This window comes from Loxodonta africana, chromosome 11 (genome assembly GCF_030014295.1).
Source record: "Loxodonta africana isolate mLoxAfr1 chromosome 11, mLoxAfr1.hap2, whole genome shotgun sequence".
Taxonomy (NCBI): domain Eukaryota; kingdom Metazoa; phylum Chordata; class Mammalia; order Proboscidea; family Elephantidae; genus Loxodonta; species Loxodonta africana.
Genome location: NC_087352.1, coordinates 101,698,974 through 101,725,932, shown reverse-complemented (window position 1 = coordinate 101,725,932; position 26,959 = coordinate 101,698,974). Strand labels below are relative to the sequence as shown.

Sequence of the window (26,959 nt, the reverse complement as noted above, 5' to 3'; positions counted from 1 at the left end):
AGCATATGATCAAGAATAAATACCACCTGAGATGTTTCAACAAATGGTACTCATTTGTCTATGTCAAGAAATGTGGAAGACAGCTACCTTGCCAAACAACTGGGAGAGATCCATATTTATGCTCATTCCAAAGAAAGGTGATCCAACAGAATGTGGAAATTATCAAGCAATACCATTAACATCACAGGTGAGTAACACTTTGCTGAATATCATTCAAAATTGGTTGCAGCAATACATTGACAGGAACTGCCAGATATTCAAGCTGGATTCAGAAGAGGACGTAGGAAGTGAGATATCACTGCTGATGTCAGATGCGTTATGGCTGAAAGCAGAGAATACCAGAAAGATGTTTACCTGTGTTTTATTGACTATGCAAAGGCATTTGATTGTGTGGACCATAATGAATTATGGATAACATTGTGAACAATGGGAATTCTAGAATACTTAATTTTGTTTATGCAGAATCTGTACACAGACCAAGAAGCAGCCGTTCGAACAGAGCAAGAGGATACCGTGTGGTTTAAAATCAAGAAAATTGTGGTCAGGGTTGCATCCTTTCACCATACTTATTCAATCTATTTGGTGAGCAAATTATCCAAGAAGCTGAACTGCATGAAGAAGATGTGGCATCAGGATTGCTGGGAGACTCATTAATGACCTGTGTTATGCAGGTGACACAACCTCGCTTGTTGAAAGCACAGAGGGCCTGAAGCACTTACCGACGAAGATCAAAGACCACAGCCTTCAGTATGGATTACATCTCAACATAAAAAAAATAAAAACCCTCACAGCTGGACCAATAAGAAACATCATGATAAACAGAGAAAAGACTAAAGTTGTCAAGGATTTCATTTTACTTGGATCCACAACCAACGCCCATGGAAGCAGCAGTCAGGAAATCAAACAACGTACTGCACCGGGCAAATCTGCTGCAAAAAAACCTCTTTAAAGCATTAAAAAAACAAAGATGTCACTTTGAGGACTAAGGTGTTCCTGATCCAAGCCACAGAATTTTCAATGGCCTCACACGCATAAAAAAGCTGGATAATGAATAAGGAAGATAGAAGAAGAATTGATGCCTTTGAATTACAGTGCTGGCGAAGAATACTGAATATACCATGGCCTGCCAGAAGAATGAACAAGTCTGTCTTGAAAGAAATACAGCCAGACTGCTCCTTGAAGGCAAGGATGGTGAGACTTCGACTCATGTACTTTGGACATGTTATCAGGAGGGACCAGTCCCTGGAGAACGACATCTTATTTGGTAAGCAGAGGTTCAGCTTAAAAGAGGAAGACCCTCGATGAGATGGATTGACACGGTGGCTGCAATAATGGGCTCAAACACGATTATGAGGATGGCACAGGACCAGACAGTGTTTTGTTCTGTTTTACACAGGGTCACTATAAGTCGGAACTGACTCGACAACGCCTAGCAACAAGACTACACACTGAAAATATACAGGTGAATAATATGGTCATGTCTTCTTTCTCCCTCCCATCTGCCCTTCTAATTTCTTCATTTTGTCTTACAAAGCAGCAGGAACATGGTATATAAGCAGTAAAGTTGAATGGAAATCATGGCCCTTCTTCTTCTGGGGGCAAATAAGCTGTTATGTATTGATTCAAAAACTGAAGAAAATTACCTCTACCAACAGTTTTTGATGTCAAGGTGCTCTGAAATCCCAAAGCATGGCAGTAAGCACTATGCACACTGCCTCAGAAAGGATTTGGCTTTTCCCGAACAACCATGTGATCTTGAAAAAATATATAGTATGATTAAACAGAAACTGAAAACGGTTAATAATAATTAACTATAGTAATTACAGAAATCCTAGTGGTGTAGTGGTTAAGTGCTACGGCTGCTAATCAAAAGATTGGCAGTTCAAATCCACTAGGTGCTCCTTGGAAACTCTATGGGGCAGTTCTACTCTGTCCTATAGGGTCACTGTGAGTTGGAATTGACTTGATGGCAACAGGTTTGGCTTTTGTTTACAGTAATTATAATAAGTGAGGAATCTAATCGATTAGTTTGTATTTATTCTGTCATCAAGTGCTGCTATAAAAGAAATGCCACAAATAGATGGCTTTAACAAAGAGAAATTTATTCTCTCACAGTCTAGTAGACTAAGAAGTCCAAATTCAGGGTGCCTGCTCCAAGTGAAGGCTTTCTCTCTCTGTCAGCTGTGGAGGAAGGTCCTTGTCATCAATCCTCCCCGGTCTAGAAGCTTCTCAGCATCTACTCCTGGCACTGCTTTCTTAGTGGTATGAGGTCCCCGTGTTTCTCCGCTTGCTTCTCTCTTTTATATCTCAAAAGAGATTGATTAAAGACACAACCTAATCTTGCAGATTGAGTTCTGCCTCATTAACATAACTGCCACTAAACCCACCTCATTAACATCATAGTGGTACGCTTTACAACACATAGGAAAATCACATCAGGTGACAAAATGGAGGATAATCACATAATACTAGGAATCATGGACTAGCAAAGTTGACACACATTTTAGGGGGACACAATTCAATCCATAACATTCTAACCTTTGGACCCCCAAAATTCATATCCTTGTGACATGGAGAACACATTCACCCCATTATATGATAGCAAAAATCTTAAATCAGCTCCAAGTCCAAAATTCAAAAAAATTCCTCTTCATCTGTAAAGTCTAGAATACATGTTATCTGCTTCCAAAGTATAATGGTGGAACACGCACAAGCTAGACATTTCCATTACAAATGGGAGAAACTGGAGGGAAAGAAGTGATAACAGGCACCAAGCAAGGCAGCCGAACACATTACATTAGCCTTCAAGGCTTGAAAACAATCTTCAGTTCTCTGAGATTGTTTACACAATGGCCCTGCCCTCCAGACTCTAGGTATTGGCCACACACTCTGGATTCTGAGCGGAGGCCCCTCAGCCTTGGGCTTCAGCTCCACCGTCCGGGCCCACTGGGACAGCAACTCTGCTCCTTTGGCTTTAGGTGGCCCCATTCTCTTAGACCATCTGAGTGGCAACTCTACCCTTTGAGATCCAAGAGGTCGTGGCCCTACCTTATGAGACTGAGGCCGCTCTGCTTTCTGTGTTCCTTCAGCTTTTGCTCCCTGGTTTTTGGCTCCTAGGGCCTCTCAGCCCTCCTGGGACAAGTGTTTCAAAGCCCTTTAGCGCCACTGATAAAAAGCTCTTTAGCTCCACTGGTAAGTACCTGTAAACTTTGGCCAGAAGGCACTCAGCTCCCTTGCTCCATAGGTTACCAAGCCCAGTTTACTTTACTGACTGATAAGTATTCTTAATTGAAGTAATACTTTTATAGAAACAGGTTAGTGGAAAGTGCTTGGTTTTTGCTCTCTCCATACTTTTGAGAACTCGAGTCCATTGCTCAGACACTACTGTACATTCAGTGGCAGCTTTCAAGACATAGAGTATCTAGGCAGAATAAAAACTTCAACACATTTAGCCTTATAAATTCAAATCCAAAAAGTGACATCAAGCAGCTCAGATGAATTTTTACGAATGTAACCTTCACTACATTAAAAATACTTAAAAATAAAAGTTCTAATTCCTTCCTCAACTCTACATCATATTGCATTCCCACAACTCCACTGAAACTAGTTTTACTAATGTATCTCAACTGACAAATACAATGTCCTTATTCTTCCTGCTTAGCTTTATGTGGCACTTGGCACTACAGACTCTCTCCTCTCTTAGCCATTCTTCGCTATGTAACCTCTCTTATTCTCTTCTCAGTCCTCCTCTTTCCCTGTCTTACTAACCTAACCTAATCTGTTGCCGTCAAGTCGATTCCAACTCATAGCGACCCTACAGGACAGAGTAGAACCGCCCCATAGAGTTTTAAAGGAGTACCTGGCAGATTTGAACTGCCGACCTTTAGGTTAGCAGCTGTAGCACTTAAACCACTACGCCACCAGGGTTTCCTGTGTTTTACTACTCCCCCTAAAATATTTTAATTCCTCAGGGTAAACGCTTCTTCATTTTTGCCCCACTTTATATACTCTTTGGGTGACATTCCCATGCCCACTACCTGTATTTCCACAAATCCTCACACTATTTAATACCAACATCAACTTCTGTTTTGAGCTCCGGAATCATACCGGCTGCCTAGTAAATACTTCTACTTGGATGTTCAGTGGTCAACTCAACAAGTACAAACCAAAGTTGTTATTCCAAAAATAACCTGCTCCTTTTTCTGAGTTCCTTCTCAGGGAATAGTACAATCACATCCACCTAGTCATTTAAAACAGAAACCTCAGAGTGGATCTAATCTTTTTCTACATAAACAAGTTTAATTTACTCAACATCTTTTAGATCTTCCAGACTGCCTCTTGCTTGGATTTTTGAATAGCATGCTAACTGGTCTCTACTGTGTTGCCTTCCCTACTGGCTCACTGGCTATATTATAAATTTCAAGATCCTAAGCAAGGCACACAAGGCCATGATGAACTGGCCCCTCCCTAAGTCTACAGATTTATCTCCTATTCCGCCATCCTCCATGGGCTATATTCCAAATTAGTATGTAGTACTGTAACAAATTCTGCTTGGACTACCCTCTGCTTCCACTTCGTTGCTAGTCAAGAACTAATATTCATCTAGATGGCACTAGGTACTGTAAAAAATTCTGCTTGGACTACCCTCTGCTTCCACTTCGTTGCTGGTGAAGAACTTATTCATCCTTGAGAATCTCGATTAATTATCTCACCCACTGTGAGATCATCCCTGAAACCCCTAAATAGAATTGGCTGCTTTCCTCCTTTTGTCCCATTAACAAACACTCAACATGTTCATCAGAATGCTTCTTACATTGTACAATACAGCAGTTCTAAAAGTATGGTCCTTGAGACAATTTCAGGGGATCTATGAAGTCAGAAGGAGCTCTGGTGGTGCAGCGGTTAAAGAGATCGACTGCTAACTGAAAGGTCAGCAGTTCAAAACCATCAGCCCCTCCACAGGAAAAAGACGGTGCAGTCACTTCTGGAGAGATTTATAGCCTTGGAAACCCCATGGGGTTGCTATGAGTCAGAGTCAACCCAATGGCAGGGTACATCTCAAATGTAAGCTAGAAATCATCCTTTAGGAAACGCTGGTGGTGCAGTGGTTAAGAGTTCAGCTGCTAACCAAAAAAGGTCAGCAGGTAGAGTTCACCAGGTGCTCCTTGGAAACCCTATGGGGCAGTTCTACCCTGTCCTATACGGTTGAGTTGGAATTGACTCAACAGCAAAGGGTTTGGATTGGTTTTTTTTTTTTTGATGAAGTCAGAAGGAGCCCTGGTGGTGCACTGGTTAAGCGCTCGGCTGCGAAAAGAAAGGTCAGCAGTTCAAACCCACCAGCCGCTCCGCATGAGAAAGATGCAGTGTCTGCTTCCGCAAAGATTACAGCCTTGGAAACCCTATGAGACAGCTCTACTTTGTCCTATAGGGTAGCTGTGAGTCGGAATCGAATTAACAGCAATGGGAATTAAGTCAGAACTATTTCATATGAACAATAATGTTGCTGGTAGCTGTCGCTGAATTGATTCTGACTTGTGGTGACCCTATGTATGCAGAGCAGAACTGCTTCACAGGGTTTTCAAGGCTGTAATTTTTTTGAGGTGCCTTTGGGTAGGCTTGAGCCGCCAACTTTTCAGCTAACAGTTGAATGCTTAACCGTTTGAGCCACTCAGAGACTCCTTTTCATAGTAATACCTATTGCCGTCAAGTCGATTCTGACTCATAGTGATCCTACAGGACTGAGCAGAGCTGCTCCACACGGTTTCCAAGGAGCAGCTGATGGATTCAAACAGGTGACCTTTTGTTAGCGGCCGAGCTCTTAACCACTGTGCCACCAGGGATCCTTCACAGTAATACTAAGATGTTATTTACATTTTTCTCTCTCATTCTTTCAAGAGTGTATATTAGTTTTCCAGAGGCTTTACAGCAAGTGACACATCAATACATTGAATGCACATGCAGAAAGGAGAATTTGGCCATCTTCTATTAAGCGAGACATTAAAGATATTTGCAAAAACACTAACATTCTTCCCACTAATATTTTTTTGTTCCGGAAAAGGTATTTTTCATAATATATTACGTGTGTTAACATGCAATAGTTTTATCATTTTTAAACCAGTAAATATTTAAACTTTTCTTCAGTTTTAATTTCTGATATTTACAGACAAATCCATATGTAAAAAAGCTCTTAGGGATCCTCTATTTTATTTTATTGTTGTTGCTAAGACTATTCACAGCAAAACACACACCAGTTCAACAGTTTCTACACTTACAATTCAATGACACTGACTACATTCTTCAAGCTGAGCAATTATTCTCATACTCCTTTTCTGACTTGTTCCTCCCTCATTAACATAAACTCACCGCCCCCTAAGTTTCCTATCTAATCTTTAGAGTTGCTGTTGTCAATCTGATCCCATACAGATACATCCTGAAAGAACACAATGCTCAAGGAAGATGTTCTTTACGACTTAAGCTAAACTACTGTTTGGTTTTAAGAAGACTTCAGGTAATATTTTTGGTTTAAGGTTTAAAGAGTATCTCAGGGCAATACTCTCAGGGGTTCACCCAGCCTCCATAGCTCCAGAAAGTCTACAGCCCATGAGGATCTGAAATTCTGTTCTGCATTTTCTCCCTTTTGATTAGAATTCTTCTATGAAATCTTTGATCAAAATGTACACTAGTAGTAGCGAGGCACCAAACAGTTCTTCTGGTCAAACGGCAAAGGAAGCAGTTCATGGAGGCAATTAGCCAAACACTCCATATCCTCCTCACATTCCTGATTCTCCTACTTCCTCTGATGCTCTAGATGAGTAGAGACAAATTGTTGTGCCTTGAATGGCTGCTTTCAAGCTTTTAAGACCTCAGGCACTATGCAACGAACTAGGAGACAGGACAGACCCACTAAACATGGTATTACGCCAATTAACTGCACTGTCCCATGAAACCATGACCTTAAATCTCCAAAGCAAGGAACCAAATCTCGTAAGATTTTTGATTGTATATAAGCAGCCTCAGCAGCTACTCTTTTTTTTCTTTTGTTGTCATTGTTTTATTTATCACACAACTTCTGCCAATTTAACTTTTTACAGGTGTACAATTATTGACAGTAATTGCAACAATCAGCTATGAAACTCTGCCCTTAATCAATGAGACTTTTCCAACAATTGTTGTTGTTGTTAGGTGCTATCAAGCTGTTCTCGACTCATACGGACCCTACGTACAACGGAATGAAACACAGCCCAGTCCTGCACCATCCTCATAATTGCTGTTAAGCTTGAGTCCACTGTTGCAGCTACTGTGTCAATCCATCTTGTTGAGGGTCTTCCTCTTTTTTGCTGACCCTCTACCAATCATTATGTCCTTCTCCAGGGACTGGTCCCTCCTAATAACACGTCTGAAGTATGTGAGACGAAGTCTTGCCATTCTCACTTCTAAGGTGCATTCTGGCTGTACTTTTTCCAAGGCTGAGTTGTTCGTTCTTTTTGCAGTCTACGGTATATTCAATATTCCTCACCAATACCATAATTCTAAGGCATCAATTCTTCTTCGGTCTTCCTTATTCATTGCCCAGCTTTCACATGCATATGAGACAACCAAAAACAGGATGGCTAGGGTTAGGTGCACCTTAGTTCTTAAAATGACATCTTTGCCTTTTAACACTTTTTTAAGAGATCTTTTGCAGCAGATTTACCCAATGCAACGCATCTTTTGATTTCTTGACTGCTGCTTCCATGGGTGTTGATTGTGGATCCAAGTAAAATGAAATCCTTGACAACTTCAATCTTTTCTCCATTTATCATGATGTTACTTATTGGTCCAGTTGTGAGGATTTTTGTTTTCTTTATGTTGAAGTGTAATCCATACTGAAGGCTGTGGTCTTTGATCTTCATCAGTAAGTGCTTCAAGTCCTCTTCACTTCCAATAAGCAAGGTTGTGTCATCTGCGTAACACAGGCTGTTAACGAGTCTTCCTCCAGTCCTGATGCCGTTCTTCTTCACATAGTCTAGTTTCTTGGATTATGTGCTCAGCATACAGGCTGAACAGTAAGTATGATGAAAGGACACAACTCTGACACACACCTTTCCTGACTTTAAACCACGAAGCATCTTGTTGTTCTGTTTGAACGACTGCCTCTTGATCTACGTACAGGTTCCTCAGGAGCACAATTAAGTGTTCTGAAATTCCTATTGTTTGCAATGTTATCCATATTTTGTTATGATCCACACAGTCATATGCCTTTGTATGGTCAATAAAACTCAGGTAAACACCTTTCTGGTATTCTCTGCTTTCAGCCAGGATGCATCTGACATCAGCAATGATACCCCTCATTCCACGTCTTCTTCTGAATCCAACTATTATTTCTAGCAGTTCCCTGTCAATGTACTGCTACAGCTGCTTTTGAGTGATGTTCAGCAAAATTTTATTTGTGTGTGATATTAATGAATAGTGTTAGATAATTTCTGTATTCGGTTGGATCACCTTTCTTTGGAATAGGTAGGCATAAATATGGATCTCTTCCGGTTGGTTGGCCAGGTAGCTGTCTTCCAGATTTCTTGGAACAGACGAGTGAGCACTTGCAGCGTTACCTCCGTTTGTTGAAACATCTCAGTTGGTATCCTGTCAATCCTTGAAGCCTTGTTCTTCACCAATGTTTTCAATGTATCCTGGACTTCTTCCTTCAGTATCATCGGTTCTTGATCATATGCAACCTCTTGAAATAGTTGAATATTGACCAATTCTTTTTGGTCAGTGACTTTGTGTACTGTTTCTATCTTCTTTTGATGCTTCCTGCATTGTTTAGTATTTTCCCTGTAGAATCCTTCAACATTGCAACTCGAGGCTTGAATTTTTTCTTCGATTCTTTCAGCTTGAGAAATATAGAGCGTGTTCTTCCCTTTTGGTTTTCTAACTCCAGGTCTATGTGCATGTCATTATAATACCTTACTTTGTTTTCTCAAGCCACCCTTTGAAATCTTCTCTTCAGCTCTTCATCATTTCTTCCATATGATTTAAATATTCTAAATCAACTTCTAGAGCAAGTTTCAGAATCTCTTCTGACATCCATTTTGGTCTTTTCTCTCCTTCCTTTCTTTTAATGACCTCTTTCTTTCTTCACGTGTGATATCCTTGATGTCATTCCACAACACATCTGGTCTTCAGTCATTAGTGTTCAATGTGTCATATTTGTTCTTGAAATGATCTCTAAATGCAGGTGGGGTATACTCAAGATTGTACTTTGGCTTTCATGGACTTGTTCTAACTTTCTTCAGTTTTAACTTGAACTTGCATATGAGCAACTGGTGGTCTGTTCCACAGTCAGCACCTGGTCTTGTTCTGACTGATGATATTGAGTTTTTTCATTGTCTCTTTCCAAAGATGTAGTAGATTTGATTCCTGTGTATTTCATCCAGTGAGGTCCATGTATATAGTCACCGTTATGTGTTGTTGAAAAAAGGTATTCACAATGAATAAACTTCTTCCCTCTTTTCCCCTCCCTTCTGCCCCTTGTAACCACTAATAAACTTTGGTCTCTATACATTTGCCTTTTCTTGTCTTTTAATATAAGTGAGGGAATCCTTAATTATTTTTAAGAACATAGACTAAAAAAGTATAAAGGCGCCCTAAGAACAAAACATTTCAGAGTCATTGGTAATTACTTAAAAGAGTCTCCATGAAGATCTGGACTGCACCTTAACTGCTCATTGTTTTATTCCCAGGTGTAGGAATCCAGTAACAAATTGAGAAGCATTCATTTGAGAAAAACTGCCGGACTTTGAGTAAGACACAGTGGGTATCTCGGGCATTCTTGCCTGGCATTGCTTCTATCCCCTGGCCCCTGTTCGGTTTGTTATGATACTGCTACTAGAGTGGGACTGGCAGTGAAAACCAGCCATTTTGCTACCTGGGTATTGACTTGAATTGGTAGGTAGGGCCAAAAACTCATGTCTAGCAGTGTTGTCAATAAAAGCAGCAAACAGGTTAAGAAGTGAATGAGGAAAAAGCATAGCTCTATTAGTCTCAGGTTGCTGCATGTAAGTGGTAGACTGGAGGACTAGTCAGAAATTTAACAGGGAGACCGAAGAAATGAGAGAGCCATGAAGAGCACTCGGTAAGACTGCCACACATCCCTTGCTGACAGGGAGGCTATGTACATGTACTGGGAAGACCTGAGAGGGTCCAAGCACTCTACACATTCCTGGTTGAATAGGAGGTTGCACACATGGGAAGACCTAGCTGTATCTGGTAGAAAGTAAATACTATGGCAGACTTGAAAACTGACTGAACATTAAATGCACTCCCCAACACACAATGCAAATCCATCAGTAATGGCTGGAAGCCTTACTGGTTCGCAGTGTTTGAGCACAACCTCTGACCAATCAATGGCTCTTGACTAAGCTATGTAGGTAAAGGGCAACACCTAGGAAGCCACATTTAAAAGAACCAAAAACAAAACACAACTGATCAGGGATATCAGTGCTTGCATATCCTGGAGGAAACAAATATCAAGAATAAAATCTAGACAGCTTACTAAAAACAAAAACAGATGAACAACAATCTTCAGGTGAGAAATAATGACAATCCAAACTTTCTACAATATATGACTTAAAATGTCCTGTTTTCAATAAAAATTAAGATACACAAAAACAAAGAAAAAAGTATTCAACAGAAACTGTCCCTGAATGGCCCCAGATGTTGGATTTGACAAAGACTGTAAAGCAGCTATTATTAAGATGTTTAAAGAACTAAGGAAAATTAAAGAATTTAAAGAAGTACAATAACAACGACTCACCAAATATAGACTACCAATAAGGGAAAGATTACAAAAAGAGCCAAATTAAAATAACGGATTTCAAAAGTATATTAGTTTAAAATTTTACTAGATGTGCTCAGGAGCAGATTTTAAGATGGCAAAAAGAAAAAAAATTTTTTTTGAAAAAACCATTAATCTTCAGGTTCAAGGGATCCTAGAAACTAAATTAGAAATCAACAATGGAAAAAAATTTGGGATATCTCCAAATACTAGGAAAAATAAAGAATATACTTCTGAATAATCAAGGGTCAAAGGAAAAAAAATCACAAATGATACCAAAAAATATTTTGTACATGCAGAGAAAGAAAACACAACTTATCAAAATCTATGAGATGCAGGTAAAGCAGTACTAACAGGGAAATTATAGGTCTTCGGTCAATAATATAAGCCTCCATCTTAAAAAATCAGAAAAAGAGTGGATTAAACCCAAAGCAAGAAAACAGGAAGAAATCAGAACAGCCGGAAGTACAAATCAATTAAATAGAAAACAGAAAGAAAGAAAAAAAAAAATTGAGAAAAATCATTGAAATAAAAAATTAGTTATTTGAAAAGGTCAACAAACTTTATACAACTCCAGTCAGACAGGCAAGGTAAAGTAAAAGAACACAGAAATTACCAAAATTAGGGATTAAAAAAGGGGATATCACTATAGTCCCTACAAAAATCAAAAGGATCATAAGGGAATATTACAAACAACTTTTTGTTAAAATATTAGACAACTGAGATGACATTTCTGTAAAGACACAAATTACTAAACTCAAAAAAAAAAAAAAAAAAACTGAATAAATCTGTAACAAGTTAGATATTGAATACATCTTTCTGCCAAAAAAAAGCCCAGGCCCAGATATATCCAATGGTGGGTTATAACAAATATTTAAAAGAAATATACCAATTTTGTACAAACTGTTTCAGAAAATAATGGAGAACACATTTCCCAACTATCCTCTAAGACCAGTACAGTATTACCCTGACAGCAAAGAGAGACAAGTAGACCAATCATTTTCTAACACAGAGGCAAAACTCCTAAACAAAGTATTCCCAAACTGAATTCAACAACATACAATCAATTAATATAATCAATTACTCTATGCTATATTACTAGAATAAAGAACAAAACCACATGATAAACCCATTTGATGCAGAAAAAGCATCTGACACAATCTAACACCCATACATGATAAAGCTATCAACAAACCAGTAATAGAAATGAACTTCTTCAATCTACAGCTAACATCAGACTTAACAGTAAAAAACTAAAAGCTTTCACCCTAAGATAAAAAATAAAGACGTCCACTCTCACAACTTGTATGCAACACTGCACTGCAGGCTTTAGCCAGAGCAATCTGGCAAAAAAGAAAAGAATCCAGATTGGAAAAGAAAAACTGTCTTTATTTGCAAATGACATGATCCCGTATACAGAAAATCCTACAGAATCTACAAACTATGAGGACTAATAAACGAGTTCAGCCATGTCACAGGCTGTAAGATCACTATACAAATATCAAATGTATTTCTATACACTAGCAATGAACAATTTATAAATAAACTGAGATCATTCCATTCATAACAGCATTGGAAATAAAATACAAATAATTTAATAACAGAAGTACAAGACTTGTACACTAAAAACTACAAAGCACTGTTGAAGAAAATGGAATATCTAAATAAATGGAAAGACATTCTATATTCACGGACTGAAGATTCAGTATTACTAAGATGGCAATTCTCCCCAAGTTGATCTACAGGTCCAAAGCAATCCCCATCAAAAATTCCAGCAGGCTTTTTTCTTTGCAGAAACTGACAAGCTGATCCTAAAATGTATAAGAAAGTGCAAAGGATCCTGAATAGCAAAATCAAACTTGAAAAAGAAGAACAAAGTTTGAAGACTTATACTCCCTGACTTTGAAAGCAGATGTGGGTTGCCTGGGTGGTGCAGTGTTTAAGAGCTCGGCTGCTAACCTAAAGGTCGGCAGTTTGAATCCCCCAGGCGCTCCTTGGAAACCCTATGTGGCAGTTCTACTGTGTCCTATAGGGTCACTATGAGTCGGAACTGACTCGATAGTAATGGGTTTGGTTTTTTTTCTGGTTTGGGGATTGGGGTGGGAGTGGAAATGGAGACTGACTGTAAACAGGTATGAGGGTCTCTTGACAATGATGAAAATGTTCTAAACTTAGTAATGATAGCTGCACAACTCTATAAATTTACTAAAAATCATTGAATTGTAGACTAAAATGGGTAAATTTTATGGTATATAAATTACACCTCAACAAAGCTTTAAAACATTTTGTAAACAAATGTTCATAGCAGCTTTATTCACAGTAGCCCAAAGGGGAGCATCTCAGACATCCTTCAACAAGAAAACTATAAAAGGAAGGGAGGCTCCAAGGGAAGGAGAGAGGGGGAAGGAAGAACAAAAGAAAAAAAGACCTCTAAAAAAAGGGGGGGAGGCAGAAAGTTAACCCGGCGATAATTAGGTAGGGGAGAGACTATGGATAGTGAGGCCAGTTAGGAGACTATCACAGAAGTCCAAAGGAAGGTTCTTAGGGCCTAAGTTAAATAGGAACGAAGAAGGATAAATATTAAAAAAAAAGAATAAGAGGTCCTTGGCAATTACAATAAATAACAAAAACTGTTTATTGAGCACTTACTGTGTACCAAGTATTGTGTTAAGCACAGTATTTATGCCACTTCACTGTGACAACTCTGTAATTATGCACTATTGTGCTCTACCATAGAAAGGGACACTGAGGTTAGAGAACCAACCACCCGTTGCCGTTGAGTCGATTGCAACTCATAGCGACCCTACAGGACAGAGCAGAACTGCTCCATAAGGTTTCCGAGAAGCAGCTGGTGGATTCGAGAGGCCAACATTTGGTTAGCTCGCCGTCGCTCTTAACCACTCCGCCACCAGGGCTCCATGAGATTAGAGAAGTTAATATAAATTCATCCGAGGTTAAAGACTTAGAAAATGGAACAGGTAATATGAATACACATATGTGTGTTTTGCAACCAGAAGTCAGGGGTTGGGGGAAGAAACGCCAGATAATTGCAAGGTCTTGAATTTTTTTGTTTGCTCTCTCAATGATTAATATTCCCTAAGTAATTAATTGTGTGATCTCAGTAACTGTGTTACCTTAGGAAAGGAAAAACAGTCTTACCCTAGGTAGACTATTTCCAAAGGGCTTGATTAGGGCAAGTGTGACATCCATACCGCTTTTAATTTTATGAGTAATTGTAAATACACTAAATTGGGAGTTTTTTTCCAGTTCCAGAAGAGTCAAGTTTTTAGTACCATCACATACCTTTCTTCCACACGGTTTCTCTACCATATTGCCGTCACTGTCAGAATTTTCGCTCTGAGCTGGTTTTGTGAACCCAGATTTGGGCATCTTACAGCTGCTCAGCTAGCTGCTTCTCATCAGTCTTCTCATCCTGGGTCTGTAAAAAAAATGAATATGTAAGAGTTATTTATAAAAACATAAAACAGAACCTACTTCAAGTTTATGCACAGCAATGAGCTCAATTTTGTTTTCTCTGTTTCTTTAAGAATTGGTTTTCTCAGAGAGGTTATCCTAACCTGAGTTTTTATTTAACAATTTGAGCTTCTAATTAAACTTCTCTTGTTCAAATCTATTCAGTTTACTGCTGAAAAGAACAAAGGAAAATGGCTTTTACATTTCTTCCCATCTTCCCTTGACTAGCATCTAGTCTCTAGCTTTCTGGGTAACCAGAAACAGTGGAAGTGGAAACAGTGGCAAAGAGTTTTTTATTCAAGCATTGTTCCAGAGACACTAGCTCCTTAAAGATTCCCTGTTAGTTCAATGTTGATCTATCTAAAAGTCACTTCTGAAGACCCAACCTAGAAACTGATAGGTTTTATCTGTAATTTTACAACATCTAATTCTCTATATTAAGAGTTCCCTGGGTGGTGCAAATGGTTAACAGGCTAGCCAAGTAGACTAAAGACTGGAGGTTCAAGTCCACTGAGAGACACCTCGGATGAAAGGCCTGGAGACTGATTTCCGAAAAATCAGCCACTGAAAATTATATGGAGCACATTCGTACTCTGACACACATGGGACGGCCACGAAATCAGAATCAACCTGAAGGCAACTGGTTAGCTATTTATTCCCTGTATTGAAGTACTTTGAGTGGTTTCTTTTCCTTCACTGAACTGCCAGACAGCCCCAGGTATTTAGTCACTGCTGTATCCTAATAATTACCATAATGGACTGTAATTATCACTTCAAGCATTTTTTTCTTGCCAGTTGGTTCAGCCTTTTCTCCCCTGCTCTGTAACCTGACTTAATAGGTCAAGAACTCCTACGCACAAGTTTATACTTGTGAGGTCCAGAAAAAACTCGAAGAAATGGTCTTACATATAAAAGGGAAACTGTAAGGCTAGCCCCATGCTGCTGCCCAATGACCTACTGGCCACAGATGGCTACTTAAACTCAAATAATTAAAATTAAATAAAAAATTCAGTTCTGTGGTCGTACTAGCCATGATGCAACAACTCTAAAGGGGCAACGACTCTATTACCCAGCATTGGGCTAGACTAAAGCTATTGGCCAAGGGGAGCTTTACTTGGCCTCAATAAGAAGCAGATGACTGATAAGCTTAATGTTAACTATTTCATGCTATAAATCTCATCAACAGATATCACAGATCAGTGGTGTCACTAGGGTTGGTGTTACCCTGTGTGGTAACTCATGGCGTCACCCCCTCCAAATTACTGTAGCTAAAACACCAGAATATTTGACAAAATCAGTGACTATAAAAAACCAGCAGCAATGAAACAGAAGGTTTACAGCGTATGCAGATGAAACCATGTGATACGAAAAGAGTCACGGTAATCGGGGAATAATGACAGCTCCAACTGGAGTGCATTAAAAAAACCCGGTGCCATCAAGTCGATTTCGATTCATAGCGACCTTTGGTTGTTATAACTTGCAGGGATAGTTTTGTAAAAAATAATACACTTCTGCTGCAACACTGCCCAAAAATGTTACGGGCAGTCATTTTGGTGTAACCCCCTCTGGCAGTGTCACCCGGCACAGTCTGCACCTCCCACACCTCCCTAATATGCCACTGCCATAGATCCGAGCAGACTGTCATTCTTGCATCTATGCGAATTATTAAAACTCAGGGTCTTAATAAAGTCTGCTATGTTCTTCAAATTGTTCTACTGGTGCTTTAAAATTTGTTGAGTTCTGATAAAAACGAAAATTTCTTAAGTTAATTTTTAAATTATTAAAATTACACTAAATTCCGCCACGTGTCTGTCAGTTTGTCACACTGTGGGGGCTTGTGTGTTGCTGTGATGCTGGAAGCTATGCCACCAGTGTTCAAATATCGGCAGGGTCACCCATGGCGGAAAGGGTTTAGCTGAGCTTCCAAACTAAGAAAGACTAGGAAGAAAGGCCCGGTAGTGTACTTCTGAAAATGTTTCAACAAATGGATGCAACACTGGAAGCGCTCACTCATCTACGCCAAGAAATTTGGAAGACAGCTACCTGGCCAACCAACTGGAAGAGATCCGTATTCATTCCTATTCCCAAGAAAGGTGATTTGATCGGAAGTGAAAATTATCGAACAGTATCAATAATGTCACATGCAAGTAAAATTTTGTGAAGATCATTCAAAAGCAGCTGCGGCAGTATATCAACAAGGAACTAACTGCCAGAAATTCAAGCCGATTTCAGAAGAGGATATGGAAAGGGATATCACTGCTGAAGTCACATGGATCCTGGCTGAAAGAGAATACCAGAAAGATGTTTAACTGTTTTTATTGACTATTTAAAGGCATTTGGCTGTGTGGAACATAACAAATTATGAATAACGTTGTGAAGAATGGGAATTCCAGAACTTAATTGTGCTCATGAGGAACCTGAACATAAACCACGAGGCAGTTTTCTTAATAGAAAAAGAGGCTACTTCATGGTTTAAAGTCAGGAAAGGTGTGCATCAGAGGACTGTATCCTTTCATGATACTTATTCAGTCTGTATGCTGAAAGAATAATCTGAGAAGCTGGACTATATAAAGAAGAACGGAGCATCAGGATTAGAGGAAGGCTCCTTAACAACCTGCATTATGCAGATGACACAACCTTGCTTGCAGAAAGTGAAGAGGACTTGAAGCGCTTACTGATGAAGATCAAAGACCACAGCCTTCAGTATGGATTACACCTCAACATAAAGAAAAGAAAAACCCTTACAACTGTACCAATAAGCAACATGATAAACGGAGAGAAAACTGAAGTTGTCAGGGATTTCATTTTACTTGGATCTACAATCAACACCCATGGAAGCAGTAGTCAAGAAATCAAAAGACACATTGCATTAGGCAAATCTGCTGCAAAAGACCTCTTTAGTGTCAAAAGGCAAAGATGTCACTACGATGACTAAGGTGCGCCTGACCCAAGCCATGGTGTTTTCAATCGCTTCCTATGCATGTGAAAGCTGAATGATGAATAAAGAAGACCGGAGAAAAAGTGACGCCTTTGAATTGTGGTATTGGAGAAGAATATTGACTATACCATGGCCTGCCAAAAGAATGAACAAATCTGTCTTGGAAGAAGTACAACCAGAATGCCCTTAGAAGCAAGGATGGTGAGACTACAAATCACATACTTTGGACATGTTGTCAGGAGGGATCATTCCCTGGAGAAGGACATCATGCTTGGTAAAGTAGAGGGTCAGCGAAAAAGAGCAAGACCCTCAATGAGGTGGATTAACACAGTGGCTGCAACAATGGACTTAAGCAGTGTTTCATTCTGTTGTACACAGGGTCGCACGAGTCGGAGCAGACTCCGTGGTACCTAACAACAAGCGTCCATCAATAGGTGAATGGATGAATAAACTATGGTATACAAACACAACAGAATACTATGCAACGATAAAGAACAATGATAAATCTGCACAACTTCTCACTACATGGGTGAATGTGGAGGGCATTATGCTGAGTGAAATAAGTCAATCACAAAATGACAAATATTGTATGAGACCACAACTATAATAACTCATGAAAAGGTTTACACACGAAAAGAAACAATTTTTGTTAGGAGGGAGAGGAGGCATGGTGAGGGAAAAACACTAAGAAGACAATGATAAGTGGTAACTATGATGAAGGCTAAGACAGTACACAATACTGCGGAAGCCAGCACAACTTGTCCAAGGCAAGGTCGTGGAAGCTCCATAGACACAACTAAACTCCTGGAGGGACTGAATTACTGGGCTGAGGGCTGGGGACCATGGTCTCAGGGGACATATAGCTCAAGTGGCATAACATAGTTTATGAAGAAAATGTTCTGTACCCTACTTTGTTGAGTAGCTTCTGGGGCCTTAAAAGCTTGCGAGTGGGCATCTAAGACACTGCACTAGTCTCACCCCATCTGGAGCAAGAGAGAATGAGGAAAACCAAAGACACATGGGAAAAATTAGTACAAAGTGGACCATAACTACCACACCCTTTACTAGACTGAATCCGGCACAACTAGATGGTGCCTAGCAACTACCACTGACTGCTCTGACAGGGATCACAATAGAGGGTCCCACAGAGACTAGAGAGAAATGCAGAACAAAATTCCAACTTAAAAAAAAAACCAGACTTACTGGTCTGACAGGGACTAGGGAAACCCCAAGAGTATGGCCCCCGGACTCCCTTTTCACTGAGTACTGAAGTCACTTCTGAGGTTTACCCTTTAGCCAAAGATTAGACCAGCCCATAAAAGAAAATGAGAGTAAACGGGCACACCAACCCAGGGGCAAGGACAAGAAGGCGTGAAGGGGCAGGAAAGATGCTGATGGGGAACCCAAGGTCAAGAAGGAGAGAATGCTGATATGTCGTGGGGGTGACAACCAATGTCATGAAACAATGTGTGTATTAATTGTTTAATTAGAAACTAATTTGTTCTGTAAACCTTCATCTGAAATACAAAAAAAAAAAAAGCCCAGTTACTGGAAAATTTGCCAAAATATACTTTTGATAAAAATGAGTATCACTATACACATGGTAAGTTTTACAAAACAAGTAAAATTTATTAAGTAGCAATGTCGCCAAACTAATGCTAAGTTATAATAACAAAAATGGCAGAACCGACAATACAATAAACTAAAGGCAACAGTGATGATATAAAGATAAGCAGAATTGTTCCTCTAAAAACTAAGAGTTTGTATTTTGAGACTGCTTTATAGTCTTGTCAGTATTTTAGAGGGCTCTAGGTTCTTTTTTTTTCCATTTATTTTTTTTTACTCCTCTTTTTTTAAAATTGTGCTTTAAGTGGAAATTTACAATTCGAGTCAGTTTCTCATACAAAAACTTATACACACATTGTTATGTGACCCTAGTTGTTCTCCCTACAATGTGACAGCACACTCCTCCCCCCCCCCCCCGTATTTCCCATGTCCATTCAACTAGCTCCTGTCCCCCTCTGCCTTCTCATCTTGCGTCTAGACAGGAGCTGCCCACATAGTCTCATGTGTCTACTTGAGCCAAGAAGCTCACTCCTCACCAGTATCATTTTATGTCTTATAGTCCTGTCTAATCTTTGTCTGAAAAGTTGGCTTCAGGAATGTTTTAGTTTTGGGCTAACAGAGATTCCAGGGGCCATGACCTCTGGGTTCCCTACAGTCTCAGTCAGACCATTAAGTCTGGTCTTTTTGGTAGAATTTGAGGTCTGCATCCCACTTTCCTCCTGCTTAGAAAACATTTTTAAAGATGTTGTTGTTGTTGTTAGGTCGAGCCGGTTCTGACTCATAGCGACCCTATGCACTACAGAACGAAACACTGCCCGGTCCTGAGCCATCCTTACAGTCGTTGTTATGCTTGAGCTCACTGTTGCAGCCACTGTGTCAATCCACCTTGTTGAGGGTCTTCCTCTTTTCCACTGACCCTATACTCTGCCAGGCATGATGTCCTTCTCCAGAGACTGATGCCTCCTGACAACATGCCCAAAGTATGTAAGACGCAGTCTCGCCATCCTTGCTTCTAAGGGGCATTCCGGTTGTACTTTTTCTAAGACAGATTTGTTCATTCTTTCTGCAGTCCATGGTATATTCAATACTCTTCGCCAACAGCACAATTCAAAGGCATCAACTCTTCTTTGGTCTTCCTTATTCACTGTCCAGCTTTCACATGCATATGATGTGATTGGAAATACCATGGCTTGGGTCAGGCACACCTTAGTCTTCAAGGTGACATCTTTGCTCTTCAACACTTTAAAGAGGTCCTTTGCAGCAGATTTACCCAGTGCAATGCATCTTTTGATTTCCCGACTGCTGCTTCCATGGCTGTTGACTGTGGATCCAAGTAAAACTAAATCCTTGACAACTTCAATCTTTTCTCCGTTTATCATGATTTGCTCATTGGTCCAGTTGTGAGGATTTCTGTCTTCTTTATGTTGAGGTGTAATCCATACTGAAGGCTGTGGTCTTTGATCTTCTTTACTAAGTGCTTCAAGTCCTCTTCACTTTCAGCAAGTAAGGTTGTGTCACCTGTATAATGCAGGTTGTTAAGGAGTCTTCCTCCAATCCTGATGCTCCGTTCTTCTTCATATAGTCCAGCTTCTCGGATTATTTGCTCAGCATACAGACTGAATAGGTATGGTGAAAGGATACAACCCTGACGCACACCTTTCCTGACTTTAAACCAATCAGTATCCCCTTGTTCTGTCCGAACAACTGTCTCTTGATCTATGTAAAGGTTCCTCATAAGCACAAGTAAGTGTTCTGAATTCCCATTCTTCACAATGTTATCCATAATTTGTTATAATCCACAGTCAAATGCCTTTTCATAGTCAATAAAACACAGGTAAACATCCTTCTGGTATTCTCTGCTTTCAGTCAGAATCCATCTGACATTAGCAATGATATCCCTGGTTCCACGTCCTCTTCTGAAACCAGCCTGAACTTCTGGCAGTTCCCTGTCAATATACTGCTGCAGCCATTTTTGAATGATCTTCAGTAAAATTCTGCTTGTGTGTGATATTAATAATACTGTTCTATAATTTCCATATTCAGGTGGATCACCTTTCTTGGGAATAGGCATAAATATGGATCTCTTCCAGTCAGTTGGTCAGGAAGCTGTCTTCCATATTTCTTGGCATAGATGAGTGAGCACCTCCAGCGCCGCATCTGTTTGTTAAAACATCTCAATTGATATTTCATCAATCCCTGAAGCCTTGTTTTTCCCCAATGCCCTCAGAGCAGCTTGACTTCTTCCTTCAGTATCCTCGGTTCCTGATCATACGCCACCTCTTGAAATGGCTGAACATTGACTAATTCTTTTTGGTATGACTCTGTCTGTGTATTCCTTCCATCTTGTTTTGATACTTCCTGCGTTGTCTAATATTTTCCCCATAGAATCCTTCACTATTGCAACTTGAGGCTTGAATATTTTCTTCAGTTCTTTCAGTTTGAGAAACGCTGAGCGTGTTCTTCCCTTTTGGTTTTCCATCTCCAGCTCTTTGCACATATAATACTTTACTTTGTCTTCTCGAGAGGCCCTTTGACATCTTCTGTTCAGTTCTTTTACTTCATCAATTCTTCCTTTTGCTTTAGCTGCTCGATGTTCTAGAGCAAGTTTCAGAGTCCCCTCTGACATCCATCTTGGTCTTTTCTTTCTTTCCTGTCTTTTCAATGCTCTCTAGCTTTCTTCACGGATGATGTCCTTCCACAACTCGTCTGGTCTTCTGTCACTAGTGTTCAATGCGTCAAACGTATTCTTCAGATGGTCTCTAAATTCAGGTGAGATGTACTCAAGGCCATATTTTGGCTCTTGTGGACTTGCTGATTTTCTTCAGTTTCAGCTTGAACTTGCATATGAGCAATTGATGGTCTATTCCACAGTCGGCCCCTGTCCTTGTTCTGACTGATGATATTGAGCTTTTCCAGCATCTCTTTTCACAGATGTAGTCAATTTGACTTCTATGTGTTCCATCTGGTGAGATCCATGTGTACAGTCACCGTTTATGTTGGTGAAAGAAGGCATTTGCAATGAAGAAGTCGTTGGTCTTGCAAAATTCTATCATTCGATCTCTGGCATTGTTTCTATCACCAAGGCCATATTTTCCAACTGCTGATCCTTCTTTGTTTCCAACTTTCACATTCCAATCACCAGTAATTATCAATGCATCTTGACTGCATGTCTGTCAGTGGGTCTGTCACCACTGTGGAGGCTTGCGTGTTGCTGTGATGCTGGAAGCTATGCCTCCGGTATTCAGATACCAGCAGGGTCACCCATGGAGGACAGGTTTCAGCTGAGTTTCCAGACTAAGACAGACTAGGAAGAAGGACCCGGCAGACTACTTCTGAAAAGCATTAGCCAGTGAAAACCTTACGAATAGCAGCAGAACATTGTCTGATATAGTGCTGGAAGATGAGCCCCCCAGGTTGGAAGGCACTCAAAAGATGACTAGGGAAGAACTGCCTCTCAAAGTAGAGTCGACCTTAATGATATGGATGGAGTAAAGCTTTCGGGACCTTCATTCACTGATGTGGCGCAACTCAAAATGAGAAGGAACAGCTATAAACATCCATTAATAATCGGAACCCGGAATGTATGAAACATGAATCTAGGAAAATTGGAAATTGTCAAAAATGAAATGGAACGCATAAACATCGATATCCTAGGCATTAGTGAGCTGAAATGGACTGGTATTGGCCATTCTGAATCAGACAATCATATAGTCTACTATGCTGGAAATGACAACTTGAAGAGGAACAGTGTTGCATTCATCGTCAAAAAGAACGTTTCAAGATCTATCCTGAAGTATAACGCTGTCAGTGATAGGATAATATCCATACGCCTACAAGGAAGACCAGTTAATACAACTATTATTCAAATTTACGCACCAATCACTAGGGCCAAAGATGAAGAAATAGACGATTTTTATCAGCTGCTGCAGTCTGAAATTGATTGGACATGCAAGAAATTTTTAAAGATACAAGTTCCTAAATTAATCCTTAGAGACAGTGAATCAGAATATCTGGGAGGGGAAGAGTAATCAGTTTTTAAAAAGCTCCCTAAAATTGCCAGGGGCTGGGGAAAAGCCAAACTGGGAGCAAGGACTTCACGGGTGTGGACATCCTTCTGCATGATGAAAATGCTTTGGGATCAGATACTGGTAATGGTTGCAGAAAATTGTGAATATACTAAAAACCACTGAAATGTACACATTGGAATGGTTAAGAGGGTCAAATTATGTTACTGTGAGTTTCATCAATTTAAAAAAAGCTCTCCAGGGGCACAGGGTAACAATTCTGAAGCCACTATACATGTATACTGGAAATGAACAATTAAGGAAATGAATGGTGGGAGCCCAGTTTCTTACTGTTGGAATGGAAGGTTACAGACAAGCAACTGTAGAACTGGAAGCATCAGTATGAACTCCTGCTTAGCTTATTTAGATACAGATGGTTACAAGTAGAAATAGCTATAAGTATGTGTACACAGAGCTAGTATACCCACTGCCATCAAGCTGATTCCAACTCATAGTGACTCTATAGGACAGAGTACAACTGTCCCATAGGGTTTCTAAGGGCTGTAATCTTTACAGCAGCAGAATGCCACATCTTTCTCCTGCAGAATGACTGGGAGGTTCAAACCACTGACCTTTCAGTTAGCAGCCAAGCACTTAACCACTGCACTACCACGGCTCCTTAGAGTTAGTATACACACGTATATACCCTTCCTATGTCAGCTGAGAGGGCTAGAAGCAACAAAATCCTGTCAACAAGAACACACCTAGTGCCTAGACCTTGGTTTTGAATGCCACTCTCCAATAAGAACCAGGGCTCATTGGAGAAATGATTCTAGAACTGGGGGCATGTGAGAAAGCCTGGAGCATCTCGTAGGGCCAGAAAGTAAAGATATGCTCAGTGTGCGTGTGTGTGTGTGCGCGCGCGCGCGCATATAAGAACACAATGATGAGGGTATGTCGAAGGAATACAGAAGCCAACTGAAAGCGCTCCCAGTGACCAAAGCTGGCACAATCTGAGCAACAAAATAAAGTAGTCCTGGATTATAACTTAGAGTATAACATAAATGTCCAGGAGCCCATCCTGGTATAAATAAATGATTGAATAAATAAAAAAAATGGAGACAGTAGACAAATCTCTCAGGCAGAAGAATTCCAAATAGTTTAAGCAGATACTCCGGTCTCAAGAAGGTGAAGCATAACTCTCCTCTCCTTAATTAAGCCTGGGTTTTGTATAGTGACTTCCTTCCAAGAGTACAGTAAGGTGGGAGGGGGAAGAGTAACTTTACAGTGGAGAAACCTGACAAACACTGCCTCAGCCAGGCGATCAAAGTTAACATCAACAGTGATAAAAGTGTGTATAGTGTTGATAGTGTGTATCCTTGATAAAACATGAGGAAAATGGAAGTTTCCCTCTGGGGTCTTCCTCCCCAAAACATAAAACCCCAGACTAATTGTGAGAAAAACATCAGACACACCAATAGTGGGCAACCTAAAAAATACCTGACCAGTACTCCTCAAGACTGTCAAGGTCATCAAAAACAAGGACAGTCTGAGGAACAGGCAGCAAAAAGGAATCTAAAGAGACATGACGACTAAATGTAATGTGGTACCCTGGAACACTAAAACAGTAAAACCATAGAAATCTGAACAATACATGGAGTTCAGATAATAATAATGTACCAATACCCACTTATTAATCATGAAAAATGTACCACACTAATGTAAGATGTTATCAGCAGGGAAAACTGGTGTGAGGTACACAGGCACCCTCTGTACTATCTTCCCAGTTTTTCTATAAATCTTAAGCTAATCTAAAGTAAGTTTCTATTTTGTTTTGTTTTAAAGTAGAGAAAAAAAAAATCTTAAAGCTCCTCAGGTGATCTGTAAGCACTTCTCCCAGTCACCACCTCATAGACTTTTTTGTCATTTACAGTCTTTGTATCTGCCACCATACAGTTTTCATCAAAGTTCATGCCTATATCCCATCCCACATTCTGGTTCCTTAGGTTCTTTGACTTCTATCACAAACCTTTTCAAACTCAATTTATCCACTTCCTCCATATACTTCCTGGACAGAATTTTGTTCATATCCTTTGCCCATTTTTCTACTGTGGTCATAAATCTTTTTCCTACTGATCTGTAATGGAAGAAAAACAATGCTGTCATTTTCCTTGTAAACATGTTTTTTGTCTTTTTTTAAATTGTGGTAAAAATATGGATAACCAAGTATTTGCCAAAACTTTTTACATGTACAATTCAGTAGCATTAAGTTCATCATGTCTGAACCAAATGCCAACCATTACCACTATTCTTTTCCAAATTATTCCACCACCATTCACAGGAATTCGGGGCTTCCTAAGCAATAATTCTGCCTTCCCCCACCCCAACCCTGGGAACCACTAATTAGGTTTTGGCTCTATACATCTACTTATTTCACAGAAGTTGGATCATACAGTATTTGTCTTTTTGTGACTGACTTATTTCACTTAGCGTAATGCATTCATGGTTCATCCACGCTGTAGCATATATTAGGATCTCACTTGTCTTATGGCTGAGTCATATTCCATTGTATGCACGTACCACGTTTTATCCATTCATCTGCTGATGGGCATTTAAGTTGTTTCTATCTTCTGGCAATCGTGAATAGTGCTGCGATGAATACTGGCATACGGTTTTCTGTCTGCATTCCTGCCTTCACTTTTTCAGGGTATATAGCTAGGATTGGGACTGCTGGGTCATATGGTAGTTCTATGCTTAACTTTTTGAGGAACTATGGACTGTTTTTCACAGCAGCTGCACCATTTTACTTCTCCACCAGCAACGGATGAGGGTCTTGATGCTTGTACTTTTCCTTATGGATTCCTTCCTTTACTTTTAGGCTGAAGTAAGCCTTCTCCATCCCCACATCAGAAAACATATTCAACCTTATTTCCTTTAACATCTTTTGATGTTTATTTTCTCATCCATTTATCTGTTATGCCATTTTAAATCACAATCTTATTCCTTTATATATCTGAATCTATTTTTGGACTTTATAGTCTGTTCCACTCTTCTGTCTTTCCATTCTTGTACCAATAATATACTGTTCTTATTGTATAGCTTTATAAAACATTTTAGTCCCTCCTCATCATTCCTCTTTTTCAAAATTATCTTGTCAATCCTCACCAAATGAACTTCGGAATAATTTTGACAAGTTAAAAATGTTCACAGCTGGTTCAAAGAAATAAAAATTAAACCACACAGAAGTACTAAGAAAAAAGCCTTAGGTAAGAAAAGCCTTTCTAACACATAGTATAAACCCTAAAAGTCATTTTTAGAAGTCCTAAATAAAGACGTAAAACTTCTACAATGCAAGTAACATGAACAAAAGCAAAAAGACAAGTGAGAATATTTGCCAGACATATGAAAAAGCATAATCAAAGAATTACAGCATATTAATAAAAAAGAGATGAACAACTTACTACAAAAAATAAGAAGACATGAAGAGGCAGTTTAAAGATCAATAAATACAAACGTTCAATATACATGTGTTCAAACTCATTCATAATTTTAGAACTATAAAATAATAAGACACTACTTTTCACTTAAAAGACTGGCAAAGCTTAAGGCTATGTTGGCAGGCATGCAAGGAAACCTGCATATTCAAACATTGCTGATGGGGATGAAAACTGGGATAACCTCTCTGGAGGGGAATTTGGCAAAAGCCATCAAAGTATACACAAACCCACAGTCTTTTGTCCTCGTAATTCAACTTTTAGGAATTTATTCTACAGATGTACTTAAACAAACATACCAAGATAATATACAAAGATAGTCACTGAAGTGTTGTTTGTGTATCCAAAAACAATGAGGAACCGCCAAACTGTTTTCCATACTGGATGCACCACTTTACATTCCCACAGCAATGCAGGAGGGTTCCAATTTCTCCACATCCTCATCAACACTTGCGGTTTTCCAGTTTTTTGTAACAGGCATCCTAGTGGGTGGGGAGTAGCATCTCACTGTGGTTTTGATTTGCATTTCCCTAATGACCAATGACGCTGAGCATCTTTTCATGTGCTTATTCGCCATTTGTGTATGTGGGGAAGATAAATATTTTTAAGGTTAAGAAATTGATCATAGAGAGTGAATGAAGTACAAAACCAAAACAAACCCACTGCCACT

At 39.6% G+C, this 26,959-nt stretch overlaps 1 protein-coding gene across 5 annotated transcripts in view; it reads right to left on the bottom strand.

Moving 5' to 3' along the window:
* ANKRD12 (ankyrin repeat domain 12) overlaps positions 1 to 26,959 on the bottom strand; it is a 167,795-nt gene that overhangs the window by 121,323 nt on the left and 19,513 nt on the right. For 3 of the 5 annotated variants that reach the window (XM_064294718.1, XM_064294714.1, XM_064294717.1), the window contains exon 2: positions 14,117 to 14,252. In XM_064294718.1, coding sequence (XP_064150788.1) covers positions 14,117 to 14,203 — 87 coding nt within the window. In that variant the 5' untranslated portion in view covers positions 14,204 to 14,252. Of the gene's footprint in view, positions 1 to 14,116; positions 14,253 to 16,330; positions 18,698 to 24,824; positions 24,933 to 26,959 lie in introns of those variants that run through there. The other 2 variants (XM_064294715.1, XM_064294716.1) reach the window with 2 other exon arrangements.